This window comes from Engystomops pustulosus, chromosome 1 (genome assembly GCF_040894005.1).
Source record: "Engystomops pustulosus chromosome 1, aEngPut4.maternal, whole genome shotgun sequence".
Taxonomy (NCBI): domain Eukaryota; kingdom Metazoa; phylum Chordata; class Amphibia; order Anura; family Leptodactylidae; genus Engystomops; species Engystomops pustulosus.
Genome location: NC_092411.1, coordinates 14,149,125 through 14,176,080, shown reverse-complemented (window position 1 = coordinate 14,176,080; position 26,956 = coordinate 14,149,125). Strand labels below are relative to the sequence as shown.

Below are 26,956 nucleotides of genomic sequence, written 5' to 3'. Positions count from 1 at the left end.
GTGTTCGTTCAGAAGCAATCTTACGCATCAATGTACCAGAGCAGTCCATGTCCAGCTACAATCCTGGAATATAAATCCATATATCAGAGTCCTGCTGCTACACACACACACACAAAAGGTATGATTACACATCTCTCCGGGACAATTCCCAACACTAGTTCCAGAGAGCACAGAGCACAGCAGTGTGAGGACATTCCCTCTGGGCACCTGGAGAAGCAACAATCCTGGAATATGAAATCCATACTTTACAGTCTTCCTGCTACATACAATATACACAAACATATCATTACACATCTCTACAAGGCACAATACCCGAATGTAGAAATAAGCTACATTTAAAAAGGGTCATCTCGAAGAGTCCCTTTAACCTCAGATACCCCTTTAAGACACCACGGACGCTGCTTTACGTAAACCATTTATTAAAGACAAAAATAAACCTTTACTACAGTTTTGTTTGTAACAATTTTAAATAACGCAAAAAGGCTAAAAACGTAAACAACGAGTTTCACAGAATTCTGCGCTCATAATAAAAAAGTGTCCCCTGGAGGAGAGAAACAAAGCCGCTCCTCTCCGAATGTGCTTAAAAAGAGCCACCATCTGGGCAGGCCGCCATCCGGCCCGACGGCCCTTCCACGCCCCCTACAGGCGAAAAACGGTATTTTTTGTAAATCAGCGATTGGCGCTTCCTAAATGCCCATAATGTGGACTTTAATATAGAAAAATAGATAATCGAACAATAATTGTAACGAGACCACAAAGCGAATATTCTCCAGGTAACGAGTTCAGTCTGTATTTAAAAAAAAAAAAAAATCCTGAGCAAGAGGAACGTTTTATAAAAATATATACAAAACTTCTATGTGCAAAGAGTCCGCGATAAAAAGCAACGTGGAGGATTTTATCATATAGTTCCCGCGTGGCTGGCAAAGACGCCTTCCAGTGGAGCCCGTTTTTTAGGGATACTGCGTCCTGTGGCGATCAAGTCGGCATATCCGCGCTGGTGAGAGAAGGCGTATGCCGAGCGTCTCCTGGATATGCCGCGTCTCATTGTGCTGACCCGCGGCCTCCACTGGGCCTCTTCGATCTTTAACTTTTTACGATTCTTCTGTATCTAAAATAGAAGAAACAAAAATCCTATTTGTAGAGCTCTGGATACGGAAGCAAGCAAGGAAGAAGGTAATTGGTCACTTTCTCCCTCAAGTTCAACACAGTATTCTTCTGCTGCTGTGATTATACCAATTTATTGGGGATCAAGTTACATGAACTTTATGATACCTTCCTGTCCCCAACAAGCGTAATGGTAAAAGAGGACAAGTCACTGCATGCTGCAAAATCAGCACACTCCTCCAATGTTGTCATTACTTGCAAAGACTGTCAGGTCACTGCTGAAAATCAATACTTTCTTCACCTGCTGCTGTTATCACCCCATGATCTCCTGGTCTACTTCGTAGCCCTGTGACAGACAAGACTGCCCCGTCCTTACTTTCATAATTATTTGACTCCGCAGGTCACTGCCTCCTGCAATATCAGTTCAGTTGTACTATGCTGCCGTTGTAGGATTACTACTTCAAGGATTTCCAGATTGATACTTACTTTATCACTTTCTGAAGGCCACAAGATTTTGCTCAAGAACCTTAATGCAACAACAGGAAGCAGGCACACCGCCACCGTGAGGATTATGGTCAGCCACAAATACGGCTGCCTGAGAGCATTTGGAGCGGCTCCTGTTACACAAGAACAAGAGTTAATAAGCTTTAGGTGGTAGATTTAAAGAATATTAGATTTCAATTGTTATATATTGTTTTACGTTGTGGCTAGTCAGTAGACCAGATATATAAACATGTATGACACTTGTCACAGGGAGACTCACCTGTGAATATAAATTTGGAAGGGAACAGAACATGGATTCCGGCACTGTGCAAGTCAAACATGATTCCAAAGTAGATGGCAATGCTTCCAAACACGGAGAAGGCGTTCACAAAGGTCCAGTAAGAGGTGTCCAGACCAATCTGTAGAATAGAAGATACACAACAATCGCATAAAAGGTCTCCACATTTTGGATTTTTTTTAAGCCCCCCCCCCTCGTCTACACTCCTGGCCGGCCAGTCATCTACTCTCCCACGCACCGTGAGCCAACCCAATCGTCCACTCTCCCACGCACCGTGAGCCAACCCAATCGTCCACTCTCCCACGCACCGTAAGCCAACCCAATCGTCCACTCTCCCACGCACCGTGAGCCAACCCAATCGTCCACTCTCCCACGCACCGTGAGCCAACCCAATCGTCCACTCTCCCACGCACCGTGAGCCAACCCAATCGTCCACTCTCCCACGCACCGTGAGCCAACCCAATCGTCCACTCTCCCACACCGTGAGCCAACCCAATCGTCCACTCTCCCACACCGTGAGCCAACCCAATCGTCCACTCTCCCACACTGTGAGCCAACCCAAGTGTCGACACGCCGAAAAAAAAGAAGCCAACCCAATCGTCCACTCTCCCACACCGTGAGCCAACCCAATCGTCCACTCTCCCACACCGTGAGCCAACCGAATCGTCCACTCTCCCACACCGTGAGCCAACCCAATCGTCCACTCTCCCACACCGTGAGCCAACCGAATCGTCCACTCTCCCACACCGTGAGCCAACCCAATCGTCCACTCTCCCACACCGTGAGCCAACCCAATCGTCGACACACCAAAAAACAACCAACCCAATTGTTCTCTCCCAAGATATGAAACAACCCAATTGTCCACTCGCTGAAAACAAGAAGCCAACCCAATCGTCCACTCTCACAAAACAAGAAGCCAACCCAATCGTCCACTCTCACAAACCATGAGCCAACCCAATCTTCCACATCATGAGCCAACCCAATCTTCCACATCATGAGCCAACCCAATCTTCCACACCATAAACTAACCCAATCTTCCACACCATGAACCAACCCAGTCGTCCACTCTCCGACAAACAATGAGCCTACCCAATTATCCACTCTCCGAAAACAAGAAGCCAACCCAATCGTTGACTCTCCCAAACCATGAACCAACCAAATTGTCCACCTTCCTACCCCATCAGCCACCCAACCAATTAACAACCCATCCTTTACCCCATCAAATCAACCATCCACGCTACTACCCAAGCAACCACCCACCCACTTATCAATCATCAGCAGCCGCTTGACACTAATGAGTCCTTACCTGAAAGTTGACCGTGATGATGAGAGCGGTGGCAGTCGTGACAGCAAATGACTGGTAATCTGATGGAGCTTCCCCATCCTGCCCCATGGTTAATAAGAACGCTCCATACGGGATGAAAAAGATGATCAGGGAGGTCGCCACACCATGGAACAGACTCAGGAAGAACTTCTTGTAGTTGAAGAGCAGATCTTTTTGGCCGGGTATATACAAACGAGGGAAGCGCAGGCTCAGCTTGTCACTTACATCCTGGAATAATGAAGTAAAGCTATAAAACCAGAGACCTGCATACACGGTGCGGAGATACTTCTATTACCACTCAATTAGGTTTCGTCTAATATTATTACAGCAGACGCTGATAAAAGCCATAGCGACTTACCTGATCCAACAGGCCAACGAGAAGAACCGGGAGGCTGGTGTACAGGACGTTGTAAAGTGCAATAAACCAATCTTCATATACAGTCTGTAAGAGCAGAGCAATGTATATATAGTATAATGTAGTGACTGCTGCTGTAAATGGATTCTATATGTACCGGAGCCATCCAATAACAGCAGTGATGATGGAAGACACAATTGTGGGGCTCCCAAGCAAAGTGCAGTAAGGGCCCCCTGAAATGTTTTTAATATGTTCAGAATTTTCTGATTACTCAGATAACTTATTACGTTGGACTCTGTGATTCACTCCAAACACCATATTGTTCAATGCATTTATATCAGTCACTGGTTTAAATACATTGATAAATGCACATAAACTGCACTCAGTGAGAAGTCTGGCTTCCTCTAGCCACCACTAGGGGGTGCTCCATTCTCAATTTAAAGTGAACTTGAAATTTCTTTTTTAGCTAGTGTCAGGTTCCTAATATATAAATATTAAAAATCCTCAGCATTCTGAATCATTTCAATACTTTATAAAACTTTATTTCATGTTACCTGGCTCATGCATCTCCTCATGCATTCTCGCTCTACCCCACGCCATCCCCCCTGCCTGTTAAATGCATATAACAAAGTAGGGAGAGGGATGGTGTAGGGGAGAGTAGACGGACACAGGCTACAGCTGCCCTAATACCACCCACTCCCCGCCCCAATTACACGCTGCTGGCAGGGAGGCAGGTAATATGAAATAAAGTCTAATAAAGTACTGAAATGATTCAGAATGCTGCCAATTGAAAGTGATAACACCACAGCATGCTGCATATTTTCCGTGAGCCCTCTCCATACACCCACAGCATGTGTATGACGTACCAATACGTCACACATCATTAAGGGGCTAAAGATGTTTGTATCTGTTGCCGTTCTGAGAGGCAGCTTGATATTTCTGCACGACTTGCAGGTTATTAAAAATAGTTTAAAACAAAATTTATTTATTTTTTTTTAACATAAAAATTCATTACAAAAAAAAGCTACATATAATGAAAAGTCCCCCAAAAGCTAGAATAATAATTTGAAATTAGTCATAAAACATAAAAAAAAAATTGAAAAAATATCTTGTATGTAGTGGAAAATGATCTGTATAAAAAACGATTAACAAACATGGCTACAAATTTAAAGGATCATTAATTAACAATAAAGAAGTATAATATTAATAATAATAATAATAATAATAATTTAAAAAAAATTACCTGAGCAGAAAATCCATTGAAGAAGGAGTACCAGAAATGAACCAATGTAAACGCAAAATTCTTGTAGAAGAAAAAGCTCAGGAACTTGCACATTCGGATGTAGGACCAACGGCCATGGACCAAAATGAGTCTCTGGAGGTAGCGAAACTGGGCAAAAGAGTAGTCACTGGACATGACGGCCTGCATTCCCTCCTGTCCACTTATACCAACTCCTATATGGGCAGCTGGGAGACACAGAAACAGTAGATATGGTTATGATGACCAATACTTATCCAGTTGAACCTCTACAAATCACCAAATGCTTGCTGCCACCACTAGGGGGAGCTAATTGTATACGATGCATTTTTTACTTGGAACTTATGGAATAAAGCAACAGCTGCATGCCTAAGGTCCAAGTAGGGAACAGGATCAGGGAAACCGCCCTGAGACTTACATGAATTATTCTCCTGATTACTGCACACATCTTACTTTTAATCATGTTGACATCATTAGCGCCATCGCCAATAGCCAGGGTGATGGCCTTCTTGTACTTCTTCACCAAGTCGACCACCATGGCTTTCTGCTTCGGAGTCACCCTACAGCAGATGACAGAGCTGCACTCGCAGGCCAGGTCCACAAAGTTCTTCTGTCGCTGTTCCTTTAGGACGTAGGTCTTCCTTTTCTCTTCCAGATCCTTCTGTTTTTCCTCCGCAGTTCTGGGGAATTTCAGCTTCAGGCGTTTCTTCCTCTTTTTCTTCTTTTCGAGAAGAATTTCATTCTGTTTGTAAAATGAGACAGTAACGTTACACCTCATTATCGTAAGGCTTCTTCTCAAGGTTTACAAATCGGGTTTGGCCTTGTGACCCGGACACATTGCCGCCCAATCAGCCAATCCAACAAATTGATGGGCCTAGCAACTAGCCATAGCTATGATTGGCCAAGGGTGTCCCCCAGGACAATTGGTAATGCCAGCAAGTCAATGTCAACCCTTAGAACATATTTAGGCTTGTCAGCCAATTGTAGATATACAGAATGAGGACAATTCTCGTGTAGGTCAAAAGTCTGAGATCCCGACCCCTGATGGAGACTCAACTGTATTTTAGAGGGAGACATTTCCTTTAAAGGAGTCTCCTCCCAGGTTGTTCTACTGGACCACCACAATAATGGACATTGTCATGAAGCCACAGGCATTTCGCAGGAGATCAATGTGAATGGCAATAATCCAATGGAAAAACAAAGCTTTCTGGTGGCGCAGGTAAAGTCAGGATTCCCAGAGCTATAAATCCATTTATTCAAATTATAGAGAACATACAACGCGTTTCACACCTCTACAGCAGGAGCTTCAATGTCCTTATATCACAAATCGGTGCTTAAATAGTTTGATTTTATGATTCACAAAATGCTATGGTCTTTCTAACGTACACAAAATAATCTCCAAGATGGGCGCAATCTACAACTACAATTCCCATGATCCCTCAGTTTTCAGTAACAGCTCCTCTCTTTTATGTTCTGCTCGAAGTGATGATGTCACAGACTGTCCTGCTCTGTCAGCATAGTAATGATGTGAAACTGTCATCACTGCACATCACCTCACTGAGGTTATGTCTCACCACAACTCCGGCCATACTGTATTCACTGCAACCAACCGACTACAACCAAACAGTGATGAACACATGACCTGCGCAGACAGGTGCAGGACATGTGATGTGGACATGTGACCTGCAGCTTCTGTGCAGTGTTTCCTCCACAGGGTCAAAGCCACAGGATGTATTAAAGGGCCAGTAGCATTTTAATTCCCCATCATAGTGTATGACCACAACATTTTCCTTATAAGGGGAGCAAAATTTTAACCAATTACATATTAGCTTATATTTTAATGACCCATTTGAATATGAATTATTATTCCTGGAATACCCCATTGATATGATAACATACCAGCCAAGATCCAGTTAAGATCAGAGAAGATTTCCCATTAGTCTGGAAGAAGGGCTCTGGGATATTAGCACGGGCTCCTAGGTTACCTCCGCTCCGGTTCTTCTGATTTTCCATCCGTGTCTGTAGCAGAGCGCTGGGGAGTAGAGATATGGACTATGAGATGTTATAGCACGGACAGGAAGGAGTATAACCCCCAATGTAAAACGTGGAGGACTTATTCCTCAAGACACATCATTCCACTACACAGGGTAACAAGTATATCTGGATTTTCACAAGTTTTAGGAATCTGCGAGCACAGATACGAGGGAAATTACCCAATAAATCCTATGACGTAGATTTATAGTAATAACACTTACTACATCACTTACTTAATGTCTTCTCCATAGTAAATCTTTGTCTCATCTGTCAAAAGTTCACAGGCAAAGCCAATGTTTTCTGCAGTTTCTGGAACACAGAGAGAATATATGTCGGGAGCTGTCTGGTGAGACTGTGCAATATATATACATATATATTGCACAGTCTCACCAGACAGCTCCCGACAAGGAGAGGGTCACTTTTGCAACACCTACCTATCCCATGCATCGGCAGGGGTGTTGCACATGTAGGATTTATATATATAACACATAGACAGGAAAAACCTCCATAATAATGGCTCAGATATAGTGGTTGAGGTCTATACATGGCAGATCCCTCAAGAATGTCCTCTTAGATACAGCCGCTCAGCTCTTTGTATGGATGTATGGTAGGTAGCTCTATAATTGCAGCTTAGATACAGCAGCTCAGTCCTATATATATGGTAAAACGCTCTATATTGGCAGAAAATTTTGCAGTGAAACTTCTGCAATCGCTATGTGATCATGACATGAACATGGTTCTACAATATATGGCCATCATCTCACAAAAGGTTTACATCTTACTTACCCTTTTTATCTCCTGTAAGCACCCAAATCTTTATATCTGCTTTGGCAAGTTTAGAGATTGTATATGGCACACCATCCTGCAGCTTGTCTTCTATGGCTGTGGCTCCCAGGAGCTGTTGGAATATGACAGGTCAACAAAAATTAAAAAGGAAATACTGAAATCCCACATACTAGATGTCAATGCATGAAATATTACAGTTCAAACGATGTATTAAATAGTGAAATGCACGGAGAACAAAAAAACGTAAAAATGACCGATAAAAATGAACATCCCATGGAGGTCAGGATTTGGAATGATACTCAAAATCAAAGTGAAAAATCAAATTTCAGGCCGATCCATCTTTATTGGAAATGTCTCAAGACAAACAAAAGTGGAGCAGTAGGTGTGTGCAACATCCAAGTGCTCTATGACACCCCTATAATGCCTGGACATGCTGCTGATGAGGGCTCAGTATTGTGTGTGGCCTCCATGTGCCTGTATGACCTCCCTATAATGCCTGGGCATGCTCCTGATGAGGCTCAGTAGTATATGTGGCCTCCACGTGCCTGTATGACCTCCCTACAATACCTGGCAAGCTCCTGATGAGGCTCAGTACTGTATGTGAACTCCAGATGCCTGTATAATCTTCCTACAATGCCTGGATATTCTCCTGATGAGGTTCAGGTGTGTGTGAACTCCAGATGCCTGTGTGACCTCCCTACAATTCCTGGATATGCTCCGGATGAGGCTCAGCAGTGTGCGTGGCCACCACATGCCTGTATGACCTCCCTACAATACCTGGGCAAGCTCCCGATGAAGTTCAGCAGTGTTTGTGGTTTCCATGTGCCTGTATGACACCCCAAGCATGCCTGGGCAATATCCTGAGGCTCAGGAGTGTGTGTGATCTCCATTTGCATATGTGACCCCTCTACTAAATAAAAAGGTGCGTAGAGGTGTGTATTTCCTTGTTGAACATACCACAAGGTCCGTTTCTATCTGTTCATACACTTTATCTAGAGCCTCGTCCCGGTTGGTCATGGACACACTGGCCTCCTGGTACTTTTTGTTCCATTTTTCAAACTCTTCATGGCTGATGTCCTTGTAGCAAAGGCACAGGGTCCTCAGAGTCTCATTGGCAAACACCTGGGTGGGATATTAACAGAATAAAGTTATGTTAACAGTCTTAACAAAAAGATCTGTGACAGACCCCAGGACTAGAATGTATTATTTAAAGAATTGATCCCTGGCCAATTGCAACCACACCCACTATCCCATCCGGTTACCAGCAGATAGTTGCCTATTAGAGATGAGTGAATATATTAATTCGTAAAGAGTCTACCAGATTGGAGCAACATTGGTTCAACAATCGGTATATAAACCCCTATATTCCTCCAAAACAGTTTTTTTTAATAAAACCATTTTAAAAAAATATAAATTTTTTTTCATATAATTTCCATCAATCATTTTGTTAAAGTTAGACTTGCAGGGGTAAACCCGAATGCTAACCCGTATGGAAATATTTGTAGAAAAAGGGACGTTTTATTAAAACTAGACAGTGTTTTAGACTGGAGAGGGGGTTAGATACCAATTTCCGAAACAAATTGAACAACATAGGGTCGGACCAATTTTATTTTTAGACCTGAAAAATTTTGCAAAGTGATTCTTGAATTCTTCACTCATCTGCGTTGTCCATCTATTACTAGCACACACACTTTTGCAAGAGTAGCAGCAGGTCATTACAACTGTGTAGCATAGCAGCAGGGTCTAATCATATCCCCTTGTATCTACACCATATTGATTGATCATCTGGTCCATATTTAAAGACTAGATCCTCCATAGGAACCTGCAGAACTCACATCCAGCGCTTCCTGGGTAGAATCTTTGATGGGGTTGTTTGGATGCAGACGTTCATATATAACCGTATCAGCTCCTTTACAGTAGAGTCTGATGTTACCCTTTGGCTCTCGCACTAAGACAAGAAGAGAAAATTGCATTGTAACAACTCGTAGTTGTGGTTTTAATATATGACATGAGAACAATGGCAGAACCGAATATTATAAACCTTCGTATCTAAACTTTTATCCATGAGCCAGGTCTGAGAAGGAGTTTTAATATCAGACCCAAGGAGCGAGAAGTGGGGCTCTCGTTCCGGTGGCTGGGGCACAGAGTATACTTCTTAGATACCTGAGCATTTGGCCAACATCTCATAGTGAATCCTCACCTGTCCGATGTCCTAAGAGTTTAGAGTCTATCCATTTACTTGTCCCAGCACAAAATGTATCTGTCCCCATACAAACTAAAACCCGGATCTCACCTATGATAGACATGCGCTTTCGGTCGCTGTTAAAATCCAGAATACCAAGAACTTCATAGGTGACTTCTTTCTCCAGCTCACTAATGGTAATAGTACTCTGGGTTCTGGACAAAAACACAAAGCCGAAATTCCTGGCAGCTGTCACCAGCGCTCCTTCATCTGGAGATGCCGCCTGGTAGACTATTTCACCCCCTATAAAAAAAAAAGACGGAAGATTTAATTGCACTTGAAAACCGGGGAAGGACCCATATCAATCACATATAGAGAGATGGACGTACCATCTGCTTTCTCCACCATCACTGTGTGGCACAAGGCAAGTAGCTTGAAAAAATGGCGAACGTCCGGATCTTTTCCTGACCGGATTTGGTCAATCAGATAATGGTCCCCAAATGTAAATTTTGGGTCGGCCAAGGGATTCCAACCAAAGTCTACCTGCTGTGGGTCAAGATAAGAGAGCATACATAATATGGATCCAGCAATGTGTGAATGCCTTGCATAAATTACTGTTATCTTTCCATTTCTATAGTAACAGACTACAAACCAACACTATGTAGTCTGATCCTGCAGTCATGCGTTTTGTTTGGTCCAGTTCATATTTTTTTTTTGTCGTTCTATGGGAGTAAAGCCTAATTTCTATAATCCAAGTTAGTGTCATAAGGACACAGATTAGCCAATATACCCAAAGACATAGAAGCCCCCCAAAATTTTGATACTTTTCAGTTACCCAGTGGATACGACATTAGGATTTATAGCATGAACAGTCTCTTAACACCCAAAATTTTTTTGAGCCAATCAAAAGTGATCTACTACAAAACTACTACTCCCTTTCATCCCTTGCTGACGTTTTCTGTCCTCAATCTGGTCTGTCCCAAAATGGCTGCAGAAGTGGTCATAGACACACCCCCATCCTTACCTTATTGGTCCAGGGTAGTTTAGGGGTGTATCTGTGACTTACTGACAGTTTCCAAGATGAAAATGAATGGCCATTGTAGGACAGCCAAAAATAGGTCACATAGGCACAAGGAAAATAAAAGGGTGCACAAAGTATGTTCACTATACTAGCCTAGAATAAAACCAAAATTGTGTCTTCTGATGAGTCCCCCATAATACAACCCATTGCTACCCATTATCAATCATTTGAGCCTAGACAGGAGCTTGCAGTAATGTGACTTACTGGATGACTTACCTCACAATATGTGGACTTGTTTCCAGCTTCTTGTCTTTGTTCACCTAAAACCAGTTAGAAAAGTGTTATTCCCATTATACGTTAGAGCTCATGTTCTATTAAAAGGGCTGTAACTATCGATGACTTAATATTAGCTCCAAATTAGCTACATCCTAGGCCAAGTTTGCACCTACATTCGGACCTCCGTTACGATCCCCCGTCACTGAAACGATAATAATAGAAGTTGAACGGATCCATTAATGTGTCCATTGGTTTTAGTGGACTTGTAATGGCTACCAAATAACTTCTGTTAGCACCTCCATTATTTCAGCAGAAGCCAGGATAGGATCTCTACCGCCATTCCCCCCCCCCCTCCTCCCCCAAGGATAATAGAATTGGTGCAAATGGACTCTAATGGAAGGCATTAAGAAATCATTGTAATCATTGAAAACTGAAATGGATCTCTCTGACCTCCGTTGTTATAGTTTGAGTGACGGAAGTGTGAACCGGGGCCTGGACCCAAAAACAAAATGTAGACTAGATCAAAAGCAAGACTACCTACACGAAGGTACTCTATGTATGTTCTGGTTTCCTTACTGTATTGGGAATTAAAGGAACACACCGTAGGTTTCTCCATTGATTGTGCATTTCTTGAAGGTCATGATATTCTGGGTCAATGTCCCAGTTTTGTCGGAGAAGATGTACTGGATTTGTCCCAGTTGCTCATTCAGGGTGGTGGTTCTGGCTTTGGCCGGTGTATCCTTCTCACAATGGTACATCTGCAGGTCCCAGTTTATGAAGTAACTCTGTCCCAGACGGATCACCTCCACACTAGACAGAATAATTTGATCATTTAGTTCAAGTAAACTATGTAGCTGAACAAAAAACTTTTTTTGAAACCCAAGACAATAAAGCAACACAATTAAAAACAAGAAGGTAGTAGAAAAATTGTAATTTTAAAATTAAAATGTGTGTTATTCTAATATTTTGACTATTATATAGTATATACCATTTAAATAATAATAATAATAATAATAATAATAATAATAATAATAATAATAATAATAACAACAATAGTAATAATTATAAAATACAAACATAAATAAAATACATACAAATAAAATATATAATTAATTTTTTATTTATTTTCGTATTTAATTATTCATATTTATTTTTTGTATTTATTATTCATTATTATTATCCAGCATCAACATGTAGGAAGGTGCAGCAGCAACAAAGGCAATGCTAAATCAGTACGGTATTTTACTTGTCTAAAAAAAATCGATTAGTTCTGTAGACACATACATAACAGATGGATCTAAAGGATCTAAAGGGGGAGATTTATCACAAGTCTCTTAGAGCAGAACTGTTCTAGTTACCCATGGCAGCCAATCAGAGCTCAGCTTTCATTTTCCCACAGCAGTATATAAAATGAAATCTCAGCTCTGATTGGTTTCCATAGAACAAGAACCGTTTTACCTTAGATTGATTCTGATTTTAAAGGCCCAAACCAGAGACGTCACTACTGCGAGATTCTGACAACAAAACAATTTCTGTGTAAAAGTTAGTGGATTATGGAAACCCATAAGGATGAATTACTTCATCCTACTATGGAATTAGTAAAATCTTTGAAGTAACGCAATATATTTATCAGGGTGACATGTTAGTTCCTGGTCATAAATATCTTTGGAGCTTATTATTAAACCTTGTGTAGCTGATGGATGGAGGTTTCATCCTGGTGTCAGGATTTGTGTAGTCAGGCAGACCCTGTGTGAATTCAGACCAATATCTTCATCCATATCTATATGATACCAAGCCTGAATATTACATAACTAGTGGAGAGACCTTGTATTCGGATCCACACAGCTGATATAGATCTGAGGGGTTGTTGTGTTGTCAGCAGTGTCTCTCAGTCAGGGGTGTACCAAGCCTGTCTGCTGCCTGAGGCGAGCCATAGAGAGACGCGCCCCCCCCCATATATATGTAATATATCAGGGAATGTCAGGACCAGATCCATCATATTGATTTGGTGTAAAAATGCAAAATGCCTACAGTGTGCCACCATATAGTATAAGATAGATAAAGCATATCGTACTGCCATGCAGTATAAAATGCACACAGCGTACCACCATGTAGTATAAAATGCATACAGCGTACCGCCATGTAGTATAAAATGCATACAGCGTACTGCCATGTAGTATAAAATGCATACAGTGTACCGCCATGTAGTATAAAATGCATACAGCGTACCGCCATGTAGTATAAAATGCTTACAGCATACTGCCATATAGTATAAGATAGATACAGCGTGCCGCCATTAAGTATAGAATAGATACAGTGTACCGCCATGTAGTATAAAATGCATACAGCATGACGCCATGTAGAATAAACTGCATACACTGTACCACCATGTAGAATAAAATTCATACAGCCTGCCACCATGTAGAATGAGATAGATACAGGATACCGTCATGTACTATAAAATGCATACAGCATATCTCCATGTAGTACAAAATAGAAGTCCTGATAAATATTACAAATACAGCATATATACACACATACAAACAGTAGTTACAGCATATACATATATATACATACACACACAGACACACATATTCATATATACACACGCATATTCACACAAGCATATACACACATATATATATATGCAAAGATAAAATACCATTACCTTTCTTTTACGGTCTTGGGGTCTTTGTAAGTGCTGCCTTGTCCTGTGGCGGTGGCGGGCAGTTTCAGGCCGGGAGCGAGGGTTGGGGGGGAAGGGGTAGAGTCGGGACTGCGGGAGCGGAGGAGGGGGGGGTCGGAGCCGCGAGCCAGCAGCGAGGGTTTGGGGGGGGGGGGGTTTGAGAGCCGGGAGCGTGGGAGCAGGGTCGGAACCGGGAGCTTGTGCTGCGGGGACTGCAGCTGGGACCGCGGGAGCAGGGTCAGAGCCGGGAGCTTTCGTTGGGGGGAGTGCAGCCGGGACCGCGGGAGCGGAGTCGGGAGCTTCGGTAGGGTGGAGTGGAGCCGGGACCGTGGGAGCGGGGGGAGCGGCGGAGTGTGGGGGGCGGGAGCGGAGGTATGCGGGGAGCAGAGGTGTGCGGGGGCGGGAGTGTCGTCCAGCAGCCGGAAGCATGGAGCTGGACAGAGCAGTGGAGTGTCGGAACCACGGTGTCCGCGGCAGCGGGGGCGGGCGCACAGTGCCAGTGGGGAGCATGGTTTCGGACAGAGGGCTGCAACGCCGTCCTGTCCGGCGGCAGCGGGGGTCAGGCACACGGTACCGGCCTACGGAGATTGGGAACACGGTGCCGCCCCCTCGCCAAGCAGGAGGCGCGCCGCCTGAGGCGAGATGCTCAACTCGCTTCATGCGCCCCTGCTCTCAGTACTAAAGTCTCAGGCTTCGGGCCTATAAGGCAAACCACTACATTTGTGTCCATTCCCTGAAACATCTTGAAAATAGTAATAGTATAGTGCAGTAAGATATATTTATATAAGGACTAATGAAGCCGGACGTGTATAGTAATAAATATCTCACCTGACGTAAAGAGAAATGGGCACCATGGTATTCAACACAATGATGTAACCCCAAAAAGCCAGGAAACCTCGATAAGATGGGGCGTAGTCATTCCCATCATACAGATACCACGACACATTAGCTTGGCCTAGTTGTGCATCCCAGAACGTCTGTCCGATGGCAAGACCGGCCGACGCCAAGAGGAGGAGGACGAATATCTAACGGAGAAACATTATTTTATGCGTTACATGTTTAGGTAATAGTATGTACAGGGCAAGTGAAAAGTCCCATCTTAGTTCAGTAATGAAAATGACATATCCGTTACGCCAGCAAGGATTTTGTGATTGGGGGACGAGGGGACCACTCTACCGCCATGTCCAGAACATGGCACCATCTTGAAAGCCACCATACTGCATCAAAGGAAAGTTTTTCAGATGGGAAGGTAGTCGTGTAGCATCAAAAACTACCAGAATTGTCTCGGGAATTGACTGTCCAGATCAGATCTACAAAATCTCTTGTGATTCAAAAGTTACATGCACAGAGATCCTCCATAGATTCTCATGCCCCTTCATAATAATTGGATCCAGTTCCTTCACATAGCTGTGCATCACAGGCAACGTTCCCAGTCGTGGTTCATAACTTGTAACAAATCTGACTGTGGCAAATCGATTTCTAAAATAATTCCAGTCTTATTTAATGTTTTACCATTGGAAAAACTTTCCCTTCATCCAATGTGGCAGCTTTAAAGATGGCTGTTTAGAGGCCTAACAGATAGGCCTCATCAAACTTTGCTTGCATATATTTTCAATGACATATTTCCTTTGGAATTGTGTGACATTTTCATGAATTCTAAGGGCAACTATTGGTTGTCACCACTAGAGGGAGCTCTACTAGGGCAGTGTGACTACAACCTCTATTGTTATCATCCCAGTGTCTATACAGAGTAAATACTCAATGGTAACTTCATGTAGCACACAGCCTTTGCCTAATTTAGAAAAAACTATAAAAAAAAAATACCTTGCTTATTATCTAGAGGTTAAGCTTACCGTGTAGACCATGTAATTCATCAGATAATCAATTTTTGTTCTTTTCAGTCGTGTTTTCCCGCTATTCCTCATAATTTTTGTGTCGGCACCTAAAAATAAAAAATACAAAAAAAAAAATAGTTACAGCTAAATATTTTATAATACAGACGGTCCCCTACTTAAGAACCCCTGACTTACAGACGACCCCTAGTTACAAAGGGACCTCTGGTAATTGGCAAGTTACTGTACTTTAGGCCTAGGCTACAATAATCAGCTGTAACAGTTATCACAGGTGTCTGTAATAGATTTATTGTTAATCCGGGTTCTTATGACAATTCAACATTTTTAAAAATCTAATAGTCGTAGACACCAAAAATTTTTTGACTGTGGTTAGAATGATAAAATATACAGTTCCGACTTACATACAAATTCGACTTAAAAACAAACTATCTTGTATGTAACCCAGGGCCTGCCTGTAAATTAAAAATAACCCAACAACGAACATTATAAAAATTCCTCTAAAAATTGAAAAAAAAAAAAATAAGGTTAGAGTTGACTTTGTATCAAGAAGAAGAATAGGCAATGGCATGACTTCGGGGGGTCACACCCGGGTCCAGGAGCCCATAAGGGTTCGCATAGGACTAGACCAGTGCCATTAACAATTAGAGATGAGCTGACCAGATCTTTAGGTTCGGCAGCCTCCCATAATTTGGAAATGATGCTTCATCAGGCAGCTTTACGCCCTAAGAACCTAGGCAGAGCTGTGATTGACCAGGTGTGTCTAGTTCATAGGGGCATAAAGCTGCCCGACTGGCTGCTCTGTAGCCCATCAAGCAACATGTTTAGGGGAGCTGCAGGACGCTGGACTTAAAGTTGAGGTCCTCTTCTCGTCTCTATTAACAATACATTATAATTGGGGGACTGGGGGCCCAGCAGCTTTAAAGTCCCTAGACCCAAGAGGAAATTTTACCTGCAAATAGTACAAGTCCATGGCAGTACATGGTGTTACGGATGGTACAACCTCGGAGGAGAATTTTGTCAGCATCCAGGGGGTAACTCATCCCTCTCCAGCAAAGTGTCCCAACAAACTTGTCCAGGCGATTATTAGGCTCCTCGCATATAACCAACCCTGAGGAGGACAAAAACATCCATTAGCACAGACTTCCATGAGCAATCTCCAGGTCACGTCAGTGGCTTGTACAGGATAGTAGCTACCAACCCTAGTGGTGTATACAGGGATGAAACTGAACCCCATAGCGGTTAGAAATATAGCGCAAAATTGACCTTTCCATCACATGGTCAAAATCACGTATAATAAAGCCAAAAGATGAGAACTCACCATCAAAGTCTGCCAGTGCCGCCTCCTCCTGCAAGAGCTTGTCCGTCACCTCCAGGGACATCTTAAACTTTAAGTTTGTTTCTCTGGGGGGAAAAAAATGAACATTTTTGGGGGCTGTGCAATCCTAGGTTCAGGCTAAAGTTCTGTCCTTCCCCCTTGCTTTACACTGCAGCGATTTATCTTCATATGTAACTGAGCAATGCGATTTTATAGATCTGTTGGGGGGTGTTCAAATGCAATACAATCACAATGGTCTCCTGTAAACCCATAAAGCTTTACTGTAGAGACATGTAGGATTAGGGTTAGAGACACGCTGGGTGGTCACATATTGTGCCTCCAACCACGTCTCAGTATCCTACGTGGCTCTGTAATGTAGTAGTGGTGGTGGTTGAGTGCTGTGGGTGTGGAGGAGAATAAGCTCCGCAGGGCACATTCACACGATGCGTTGTGCTTCAGCCTTGCTCACATGCTAAGGTTACATTGCGTTTTAGCAGATGCAGTGGAAACGCAATGTAACCATTAGCATGTAATCAAGGCTGAAGCCAGTGGAAAGCGTCAAAAACGCAACGCACAGCGCGACGCAACGCATCTTGTGAATGCGCCCTAAGGAAACCTTACATAGCAATTATAATGCTCTATTTGACGCTAGGATCTTACCCGTCAAGCTCTGCTGTCTCTACATAACACAGACTGTTCGGGTCAGAGCTGGAGAGTAGTAGCACATCAGCCTGGAAATGGAGAAAAAAAAAAAAAAAAGACATACAAAATGAATATATCATATAAAAAAAGAAAAACACCTAAAACATAAAATCTTTAACAAAAATTGCAAATTAAAAAAGGTCTTGGACCATTTTGACACTGACCGGTATAAACTCGTTCTTGTTTATTCGTATGACATCCCCCACGTGGATGTTTTTCCATTTTGTTTTCTTAAACCTAAATTTAAAATGAAATAAAATTATATAAAACTGATTTTACAGTTGATCAGAATTAATAAAAACGCTTTTTTTTTTTTTTTTGTTCCAAGCACACATCTATAAACCAGAGAGAAAGATATCCCACCACTCAGGAGGAATCATCACAGTGTAATGCATCATTTCTCCTGTGGGGGTGCTGCAGGATAAGTTAACACATACGACCAGGTTAGCACACAGATTACAAGCGTCACGGCAGCAGAAAATCCCAAGAGAAATGTATCAACTGGAATAGTAACAAGGGGAGGACTCCTTTAAAATTTTTCCTATTGGATTGCTTACCTTCCGTCTTCTATGACTTCACTAGGGCGGTTATTAATCTCATTATCCATTTTATGACGAGCCTTTGGAAACAAAAATAAACATTTCCTCAATATTTATTCTAAGTATCCAAGTGATACATTTATTAATGTTATCATCACTGAATAACTAATTATTAATTTGCTAGATTATTTTATGGAGGAACCGTTCATCCTTGTGGAGAGAGAACCACAGTGGTTGTAGGCAGTTTTACAGGCACAATGCCCCCTGGGAAAAGTTTATGCAAATTAAATCACACCAGGAAGGGGAAAGAAACTGTGCGCCACCTACAGGACTGTAACCTCAGACATTCCATCCTGGCAACATAAAGCTCCATGACTTACAATGTCATCCACCAGGTCTTTGATGGCAGTGATTCCCAGCACAAGCAGCAGAGGGATCAGAGTCGTTGACCAGGAGACAGTGGATATTTGGGGAATTGTCTGCGGAGGGGGAGGGAAAAAAAACGGTCAGCTTAAATATCAAAGTAGATGGTAAAGGTCTATTAAAGACACAGGTTTATTAGGTTATATCTAGAATCCTGCAGTGATGAACCCTATAAAAAGTTGAGGCCAATTTTTCCAAGGTAGTCGAAAATTTCTCCCTGCCTCAAATCTGTCATGTAGAATAAATCCCTGGATCAACATCCCATCCCTAGAATCTAGATCCCACAACATGGTATTTTTACTTTAAAGAAAGAAACCCTGGCCCCTACTGACCCTGTACCATGTATCATCCATAACATGTGATATTATTACACTGCAGACATCCCGGCCCCTACTGACCCTGTACCATGTATCATCCATAACATGTGATATTATTACACTGCAGACATCCCGGCCCCTACTGACCCTGTACCATGTATCATCCATAACATGTGATATTATTACACTGCAGACATCCCCGCCCCTCCTGATCCTGTACCATGTATCATCCATAACATGTGATATTATTACACTGCAGACATCCCGGCCCCTCCTGACCCTGTACCATGTATCATCCATAACATGTGATATTATTACACTGCAGACATCCCGGCCCCTCCTGACCCTGTACCATGTACCATCCATAACATGTGATATTATTACACTGCAGACATCCCGGCCCCTCCTGCCCCTGTACCATGTATCATCCATAACGTTTGATATTATTACACTGCAGACATCCCAGCCCCTACTGACCCTGTATCATGTATCATCCATAACATATGATATTATTACACTGCAGACATCCCGGCCCCTCCTGCCCCTGTACCATGTATCATCCATAACATGCGATATTATTACACTGCAGACATCCCGGCCCCTCCTGACCCTGTACCATGCATCATCCATAACATATGATATTATTACACTGCAGAGATCCCAGCCCCTCCTGACCCTGTACCATGTATCATCCATAACATGTGATATTATTACACTGCAGAGATCCCGGCCCCTCCTGACCCTGTACCATGTATCATCCATAACATGTGATATTATTACACTGCAGACATCCCAGCCCCTCCTGACCCTGTACCATCCATAACATGTGATATTATTACACTGCAGACATCCCTGCCCCTCCTGACCCTGTACCATGTATCATCCATAACATGTGATATTATTACACTGCAGACATCCCGGCCCCTCCTGACCCTGTACCATGTATCATCCATAACATGTGATATTATTACACTGCAGACTTCCCGGCCCCTCCTGACCCTGTACCATGTATCATCCATAACATGTGATATTATTACACTGCAGACATCCCGGCCCCTCCTGACCCTGTACCATGTATCATCCATAACATGTGATATTATTACACTGCAGACATCCCTGCCCCTCCTGACCCTGTACCATGTATCATCCATAACATGTGATATTATTACACTGCAGACATCCCGGCCCCTCCTGACCCTGTACCATGTATCATCCATAACATGTGATATTATTACACTGCAGACATCCCTGCCCCTCCTGACCCTGTACCATGTATCTTCCATAACATGTGATATTATTACACTGCAGACATCCCGGCCCCTCCAGACCCTGTACCATGTATCATCCATGACATGTGATATTATTACACTGCAGACATCCCAGCCCCTCCTGACCCTGTACCATGTATCATCCATAACATGTGATATTATTACACTGCAGAGATCCCGGCCCCTTCTGACCCTGTACCATGTATCATCCATAACATGTGATATTATTACACTGCAGACATTCCGGCCCCTCCTGACCCTGTACCATGTATCATCCATAACATGTGATATTATTACACCGCAGGCATCCCTGCCCCTCCTGACCCTGTACCATGTATCATCCATAACGTTTGATATTATTACACTGCAGACATCCCAGCCCCTCCTGACCCTGTACCATCCATAACATGTGATATTATTACACTGCAGACATCCCAGCCCCTCCTGACCCTGTACCATGTATTATCCATAACATGTGATATTATTACACTGCAGACATCCCGGCCCCTCCTGACCCTGTACCATGTATCATCCATAACATGTGATTATTACACTGCAGACTTCCCGGCCCCTCCTGCCCCTGTACCATGTATCATCCATAACATGTGATATTATTACACTGCAGACATCCCGGCCCCTCCTGACCCTGTACCATGTATCATCCATAACATGTGATATTATTACACTGCAGACATCCCTGCCCCTCCTGACCCTGTACCATGTATCTTCCATAACATGTGATATTATTACACTGCAGACATCCCAGCCCCTCCTGACCCTGTACCATGTATCTTCCATAACATGTGATATTATTACACTGCAGACATCCCGGCCCCTCCAGACCCTGTACCATGTATCATCCATAACATGTGATATTATTACACTGCAGACATCCTGGCCCCTCCTGACCCTGTACCATGTATCATCCATAACATGTGATATTATTACACTGCAGACATCCCGGCCCCTCCAGACCCTGTACCATGTATCATCCATGACATCATCCTGTGTTAGTGATGTCCATAGTATCAATGTTTAACACAATACTGTCTATAATCCTGTCCATGTATCTGTACATTTTACAGTCATCTCATATTATCCAGTCTGATATCTCGTCCTTATACTGTAATATACCTTGGTCGCCCTTCTCAGCACCCGCTATAGTTCACCAATGTCCTTTTCCATAGGTGCTCAAAAATCTAAATATTTTTACACGCTCCTTTTACCTAGTTCCAATTTATATAATGAAACTGTGTGTAAGGAGGCTGGGGATAGGGATTAGTCCGCTTGATTTATAATAAAACCAAAAAAAAACCAAAACAAACAAAAAAAAAAAACCTCATAAATTAGGACATTGGGAGATATATGGAATATTTTCTGTTTTTCCTGTTGTGACGTGTACTGGTGACAACTAATCCTATAGGTGTCACCTGTATGACGAGTGACACGTCACAACAGGAAAAACAAAAAAAAAATCCATAATTTCCCAATGTCTCATCACACAGCGGGAATGTGCAGCCGCCACCCGGTGCTATTGTATTATAATGAGGAAGATGAGGAGTGTCGCAGGTTGTGCTCAGTGTAGATCTCGCTCTTGAACATCACCTTACATGACAGCGGATGACGGATGTGTCACGTGAACTAATAAATACCAGTGTCAGGAGGGCTGACGTAAAGCCATCATTACCTGGAGGATGAGGAGGACGAGGAAGTAAGCATTGGCCGCTCTTTTGAATTGCTCAAACAGGTTCAGGGGCAGGAAGGTGATGGGGTTATACTTATAGGTCTTTATGGCATTTCCCTGAAGGAAACAAACAAATTCAACATTGTACATATATACACACCAAATTATATAATTTAAAAACTAAAAATTATACACACACACACAAACACTTAATAAACTTGTATTTAAAAATTAAAAGATAACAACCCCCCCCCCAAAAAAAAAAAAAATCTGTTCCCTCCCATGAACTCCTAATTTGCGTTTGATTGTGTTGACACCATAATATTATTGTATCCCAATTCTATGTGGGAGAAGAGTAACCATTAAGAGGGAGCATTCATTATTCATCACAAAAATTTACTAACAATTGAGAATAGATGTAATTAAGTCCTCACACTGCTGTGCCGTCAGCTCTGTGCCTGAAGAATCCGCTTCTGTTCTTAGCGACTTCTGTAATATCCAATCAGGAGCCTGTGACAGCTTCTTCTAAGAGCAAAGGGGAGGGGTGTGCATCAGCTCAATGCACAGCAGTGTGAGGAAAAAAAAGCCCCCAGTGCACTTGGAGAAGCTACAATCCTGGAATATAAAATTTCACAGTCCTGCTGCTACTAACAACACACAAAATGGTGTGATTACACATCTTTGCAGGGTCTATAGCGAACACTGTATGCAGAAAGCACAGAGGTGTGAGAACACACTGTGTGAAAAGCACAGGGCACAGCAGTGTGAGGACACCCCCCTAGTGCACTCACAGAAACTACAATACGGGAATATAAATGCATACTTCACAGTCCTGCTAACAACACACACAGAGGTCTGATTTCACATGTCTCCAGGGGCAATACCAAACATTGTCTAAACAGAGCACAGAGCACAGCAGTGGTTGGAGAAGCCACAATCCTGGAATATAAATCCATATTTTTCACACATTTGCTGCTGCTAACATTGTACACAAAGGTTTGATTACACAGTTCCCCAGGGCCAAGACCCAACGCCGTCTGCAGTTTTGCATGGCCAACATTGTGGACAGCCTCCCTTCGAGGGTTTGCATAGTTTTGTACATACCGAGTACTTGCTCTTCTTAAAACAAAGATTGGATTTTTTCATGAATTCTGGTTGACTGTAGAAATTGCGGTCATTGGCTTTCACCTGCCAGTTACATTCTGAAAATGGAGAAAATTTTATTAGTGTCCAGAACGGATCATTTAGGGGCAAACTGGGCACAGTACAGGGTTGGCTCCAAGTTTCAGGAGGCCCCTGAGTGAGAGAGCCTCAGGGGGCCCCTTTGCAGTGAACTAATATGGCGAAATTCTAAATTCAGAAACTTAAACTAAGGAACATTTTAGGGAACAGGAGACTGTTTATCATCCCAAACAGCCCCTCATGATTATTTTATGCAAGTCCACCTCATTCTCCCCCTTTGATTCCTAATGTACAGCCTTATGTGGGCCCCCCAGCAGTTTTGGGCCCGGGCAATTGCCCAGTGCTGGTGCCGGCCCTGGTACAGTACCATAAAGGATTTCCTAAATTTACCCTCCGGTTGCAGCACTCCCACCCTAGGTTTTATGTTGGTCAGATTGGCTGCTGTGTATCATCACAAGTTCATCACCCAATAATGAAAAAGGGATAAAACCAGATCAACAGCGAATATAAAAAGACAGAGCTATTGGACGTATAGACGGCAATCAAGATTTACGAGTCCTATAAAAAGTTTTTCTGGATTTCTCCATTTACAAGCTCCTCACAAGGTTTACAAGAGGTTCTATAACAACAGGTTGACCCAGAAACCGGAAAGCTGAATAGAGTCGGCAGGAAACACACAGCCTTGTGCAAAATTCTTGATAGTTTGACACAGTTTTATACCGAAAGTCACATAAATCCACAAAATCCTCGACAAGGAGTATTTTGTCTGTGTAAAACATTTCCAAAAATCTATATAATGTGTCGTGTCAGAACTACCGGCCTGTAGTCACTTGATGGAGTTCTAAAGGTCATAACAGAATGGCCCTTTTCTCCAGCTATAGATTCATAATATCTGTTAAGACAGTGATCACAGACCATAGAGAATGCAAAACCACCGACTATTAACCCTATCTAGTGCACCCGTCACCAGGAATGTCATTTTCAGCTGGTGAAAGGTTCCAATAACCTACACCAAGTAAATTGCCATTGTCAGCATCCTGAATACTGACACTACTTCACTAATTCATACAACTTTGTTTCACATTACCTGGCAGCAGTGTTTAGCAAGTCCTACGGGAGGAGGCAGCTGCAGCCTGTGTCTCGGTCTCCTCTCCTCCACACTCATCCAGCTCCCTCCCCCTTCCTACACACTTCCTGTCATGTGCAATGAGTAGGCAGGGGATGGGGATGGTGTGGAGTAGGGGAATAATGGATTAGGAGACTAAAACACAGGCTGCTGCTGTACCCCCTTCCTCCAGACTCACCACATGCTGCTGGCAGAGAACCAGCTAATGTGAAAAAGTTTTATAAAGTACTGCAATGATTCTGAATGCTCAATCATCTGAGACATTATTATAATCAGTATAGCATAGACTATAGGAACCAGATAGCAGCTAAAAATGGCATTCCTGGTGGGTGACAGGTTCCCTTTAAGACGTGTGTTAGGTATAACATACAACACAGTAATTTTACATGTAGTGTTCCTTTAAGTATTGTGTGCAATTGAATACTAGTTGGAAGATTAGAAATCTAAATAATAAGCCTGGAATTAGAGCAAAGAGAACATCTCCTACCGGACAGACTGGAACCATCCATGTAAGATGTAGTTTCACGTATGGATAAGAAAACCTGTAATTGGTTGCCATAGGCAACTAAGCGCATTCTTACTCTTAGCCAGCTTGATAAATCTCCCCCAACGTTCCGGAGCAAACCAAGTCAACTACTATGTGTAATTCTCTTATGACTGTATCAGTTTGAACTAAATCTCATACAGGATTTGTAAATCTTCTCATTGTCTTGGCACTAACTGGATCGCCCATGTATCACCCGTACAGGGTGCGACGTGATCCTCTTATTTAAGGAACAGATCAGGGCAATCTGACAGTAGAACGCGATGACAGTGTGAATAATTCAGCAGCGGGCTGTCAGCACATAGATAAAGCCCGACACGTGTAAGCCGTGTATCCCATAACTAACCACATAATCACACACGGTCAGTGACCAGAGGGAAAATAATAGCTGCTCATTAGGTGCCACCATCTAGGAAATCCTAAGAGAAGGCCCATCTGTTCTTAGGAAAGTAGTTACGCTTAAAGGAATTGTCCATTTTTATAAAATGACCCCTATGATAACTGATAGCAAGTTGTTTGGATGTAGACACCCCCGACCATCAGCAAAAAGCAGTGAAAGAAACAGATAAAGTTTTCTGAGGACAGGTCCTCTGGACACACATTGTCCTCATTAAAATTAAATCAGTGTGGGGTCAATACACTGCACAGAGGGCGGCAGACAGGAAGCGATGCCACTCGCCAGAGGGCGGCAGACAGGAAGCGATGCCACTCGCCAGAGGGCGGCAGACAGGAAGCGATGCCACTCGGCAAAAGCAGAAAAGATGACAGGATTCGGAATAAAAGGGGACAGCTGACGGCCATTGTGAGCGCACAGGAGAAAGAATTTAGTGATATGAGGCACATTCACCTTTTGGGACCTGTTCTCGGCTGAGTTCTGCCTGTTTGTTGATAATGTTCTGCTTTGGCTCCGGGGTGTCTGGACTCTCCAGTTCATCGTCCGTCTCATCGTCACTGTATGGAACTTCATCGTCATTTGGCACCTGCGAGTCTTCATCAAACGTTGTATCGTAGTCTGTATCCATGATGTATCTAAATAACATAAAATAAGGATTAGCTGCATTTCCAGGGGCTCGGTGCACATGATCTACTCCAAAATTCTACTTTCCATCAGCTTGTAGATGCTCCTGCCTATAGATTCTGTGGATCCAGGTCATACCCCTCACATCAGAATAAACTTCTTTGTCTGAGGCTTTCACTAGATGGAACCGAACATATCTGGAACATATTATGGGCGCCTTTCTCTATACAGTTATGGAGTCGGTGCCCGCAGAACTGGTGGCAACATCGAGACTATCCCTTCAACCCCCTAGATGCAAAAGTCACGCTTATCCAAGGAACTTCGTTGTTTTATGTAGGAAGGGGACATTGGCTCCCCCAGATCTGCCATCTCAATATGTCACCATAGCAAAAATATTACAATAAAAACACTTAAAGATCTCCAAGAAGTTTTTAACACTCCTATTGTTCCATATGACTGTTTGTACTCTGTAATATCTTATTATATTTGTACATGTCCCTTATGAGTAGTAAGGCTACAGAATATGATGGCGCTATATAAAGATTATTATTTTAAAAAACAAAAAAAAAGTAACCCTATAAAATGAATTTTAAACTTAATAAGGTCCTAAACTTAGTATTTTTCGGACTATACTCCGGCGCACCGGAGTATAAGGCGCACCATCAATGAATGCCTGCTAAAACGTCTAGGTTCATATAAGGCGCACCGGATTATAAGGCACACCTGATTGTAAGGATGAATTACCAGCAGATGGCAGACATGTGCACAGTACAAGGCAGCTGTTGTCTGTAAGTACGGTTCATATATAAGGCGCACTGGACTATAAGGCGCATCTTTGATTTCTGAGAAAAGCAAAGGATTTTTAGTGCGCCTTATAGTCTGAAAAATACGGTACGAAAAAATAAAAATAAAATAGATCCACAAAGACATGGAAACAATGTATATTTTATGTATTTTTTTATACATATGTAACCATTAAAAACTATAAAAAATATTAAAAATAAATGTAAACCCGTCTAATGAGACATTTCTTTTTTTCCAACCTCATTTAAAGAATAAAAAAAATTGGAAATTTTTTTTTGGGTTTTTTTTTTTTTTTATCTTAATTATTTGTATCCATTCTGTTTATGACTGGTTTCACCAAATCATATGAAATTTTTTTTTTTTAAAGTGTATAG

At 42.6% G+C, this 26,956-nt stretch overlaps 1 protein-coding gene across 3 annotated transcripts in view; it reads right to left on the bottom strand.

Moving 5' to 3' along the window:
* Positions 1–792: 792 nt before the first annotated feature.
* The window catches only part of LOC140117191 (phospholipid-transporting ATPase IC-like), a 53,302-nt gene continuing 27,138 nt past the window's right edge, over positions 793–26,956 (bottom strand). For all 3 annotated transcript variants that reach the window (XM_072133690.1, XM_072133682.1, XM_072133697.1), the window contains 27 exons: positions 25,608–25,789; positions 23,013–23,110; positions 21,912–22,025; positions 18,597–18,695; positions 18,235–18,296; positions 17,842–17,914; positions 17,636–17,706; positions 16,979–17,061; positions 16,610–16,768; positions 15,661–15,749; positions 14,636–14,832; positions 11,723–11,931; positions 11,122–11,165; positions 10,214–10,370; positions 9,936–10,127; positions 9,478–9,590; positions 8,600–8,764; positions 7,643–7,754; positions 7,090–7,165; positions 6,722–6,854; positions 5,276–5,564; positions 4,808–5,031; positions 3,568–3,651; positions 3,192–3,437; positions 1,868–2,006; positions 1,591–1,721; positions 793–1,108 (listed from right to left, as the gene is read on the bottom strand). In XM_072133690.1, coding sequence (XP_071989791.1) covers positions 899–1,108; positions 1,591–1,721; positions 1,868–2,006; positions 3,192–3,437; positions 3,568–3,651; positions 4,808–5,031; positions 5,276–5,564; positions 6,722–6,854; positions 7,090–7,165; positions 7,643–7,754; positions 8,600–8,764; positions 9,478–9,590; positions 9,936–10,127; positions 10,214–10,370; positions 11,122–11,165; positions 11,723–11,931; positions 14,636–14,832; positions 15,661–15,749; positions 16,610–16,768; positions 16,979–17,061; positions 17,636–17,706; positions 17,842–17,914; positions 18,235–18,296; positions 18,597–18,695; positions 21,912–22,025; positions 23,013–23,110; positions 25,608–25,782 — 3,744 coding nt within the window. In that variant the 5' untranslated portion in view covers positions 25,783–25,789 and the 3' untranslated portion in view covers positions 793–898. The remainder of the gene's footprint in view (positions 1,109–1,590; positions 1,722–1,867; positions 2,007–3,191; positions 3,438–3,567; positions 3,652–4,807; positions 5,032–5,275; positions 5,565–6,721; positions 6,855–7,089; positions 7,166–7,642; positions 7,755–8,599; positions 8,765–9,477; positions 9,591–9,935; positions 10,128–10,213; positions 10,371–11,121; positions 11,166–11,722; positions 11,932–14,635; positions 14,833–15,660; positions 15,750–16,609; positions 16,769–16,978; positions 17,062–17,635; positions 17,707–17,841; positions 17,915–18,234; positions 18,297–18,596; positions 18,696–21,911; positions 22,026–23,012; positions 23,111–25,607; positions 25,790–26,956) is intronic.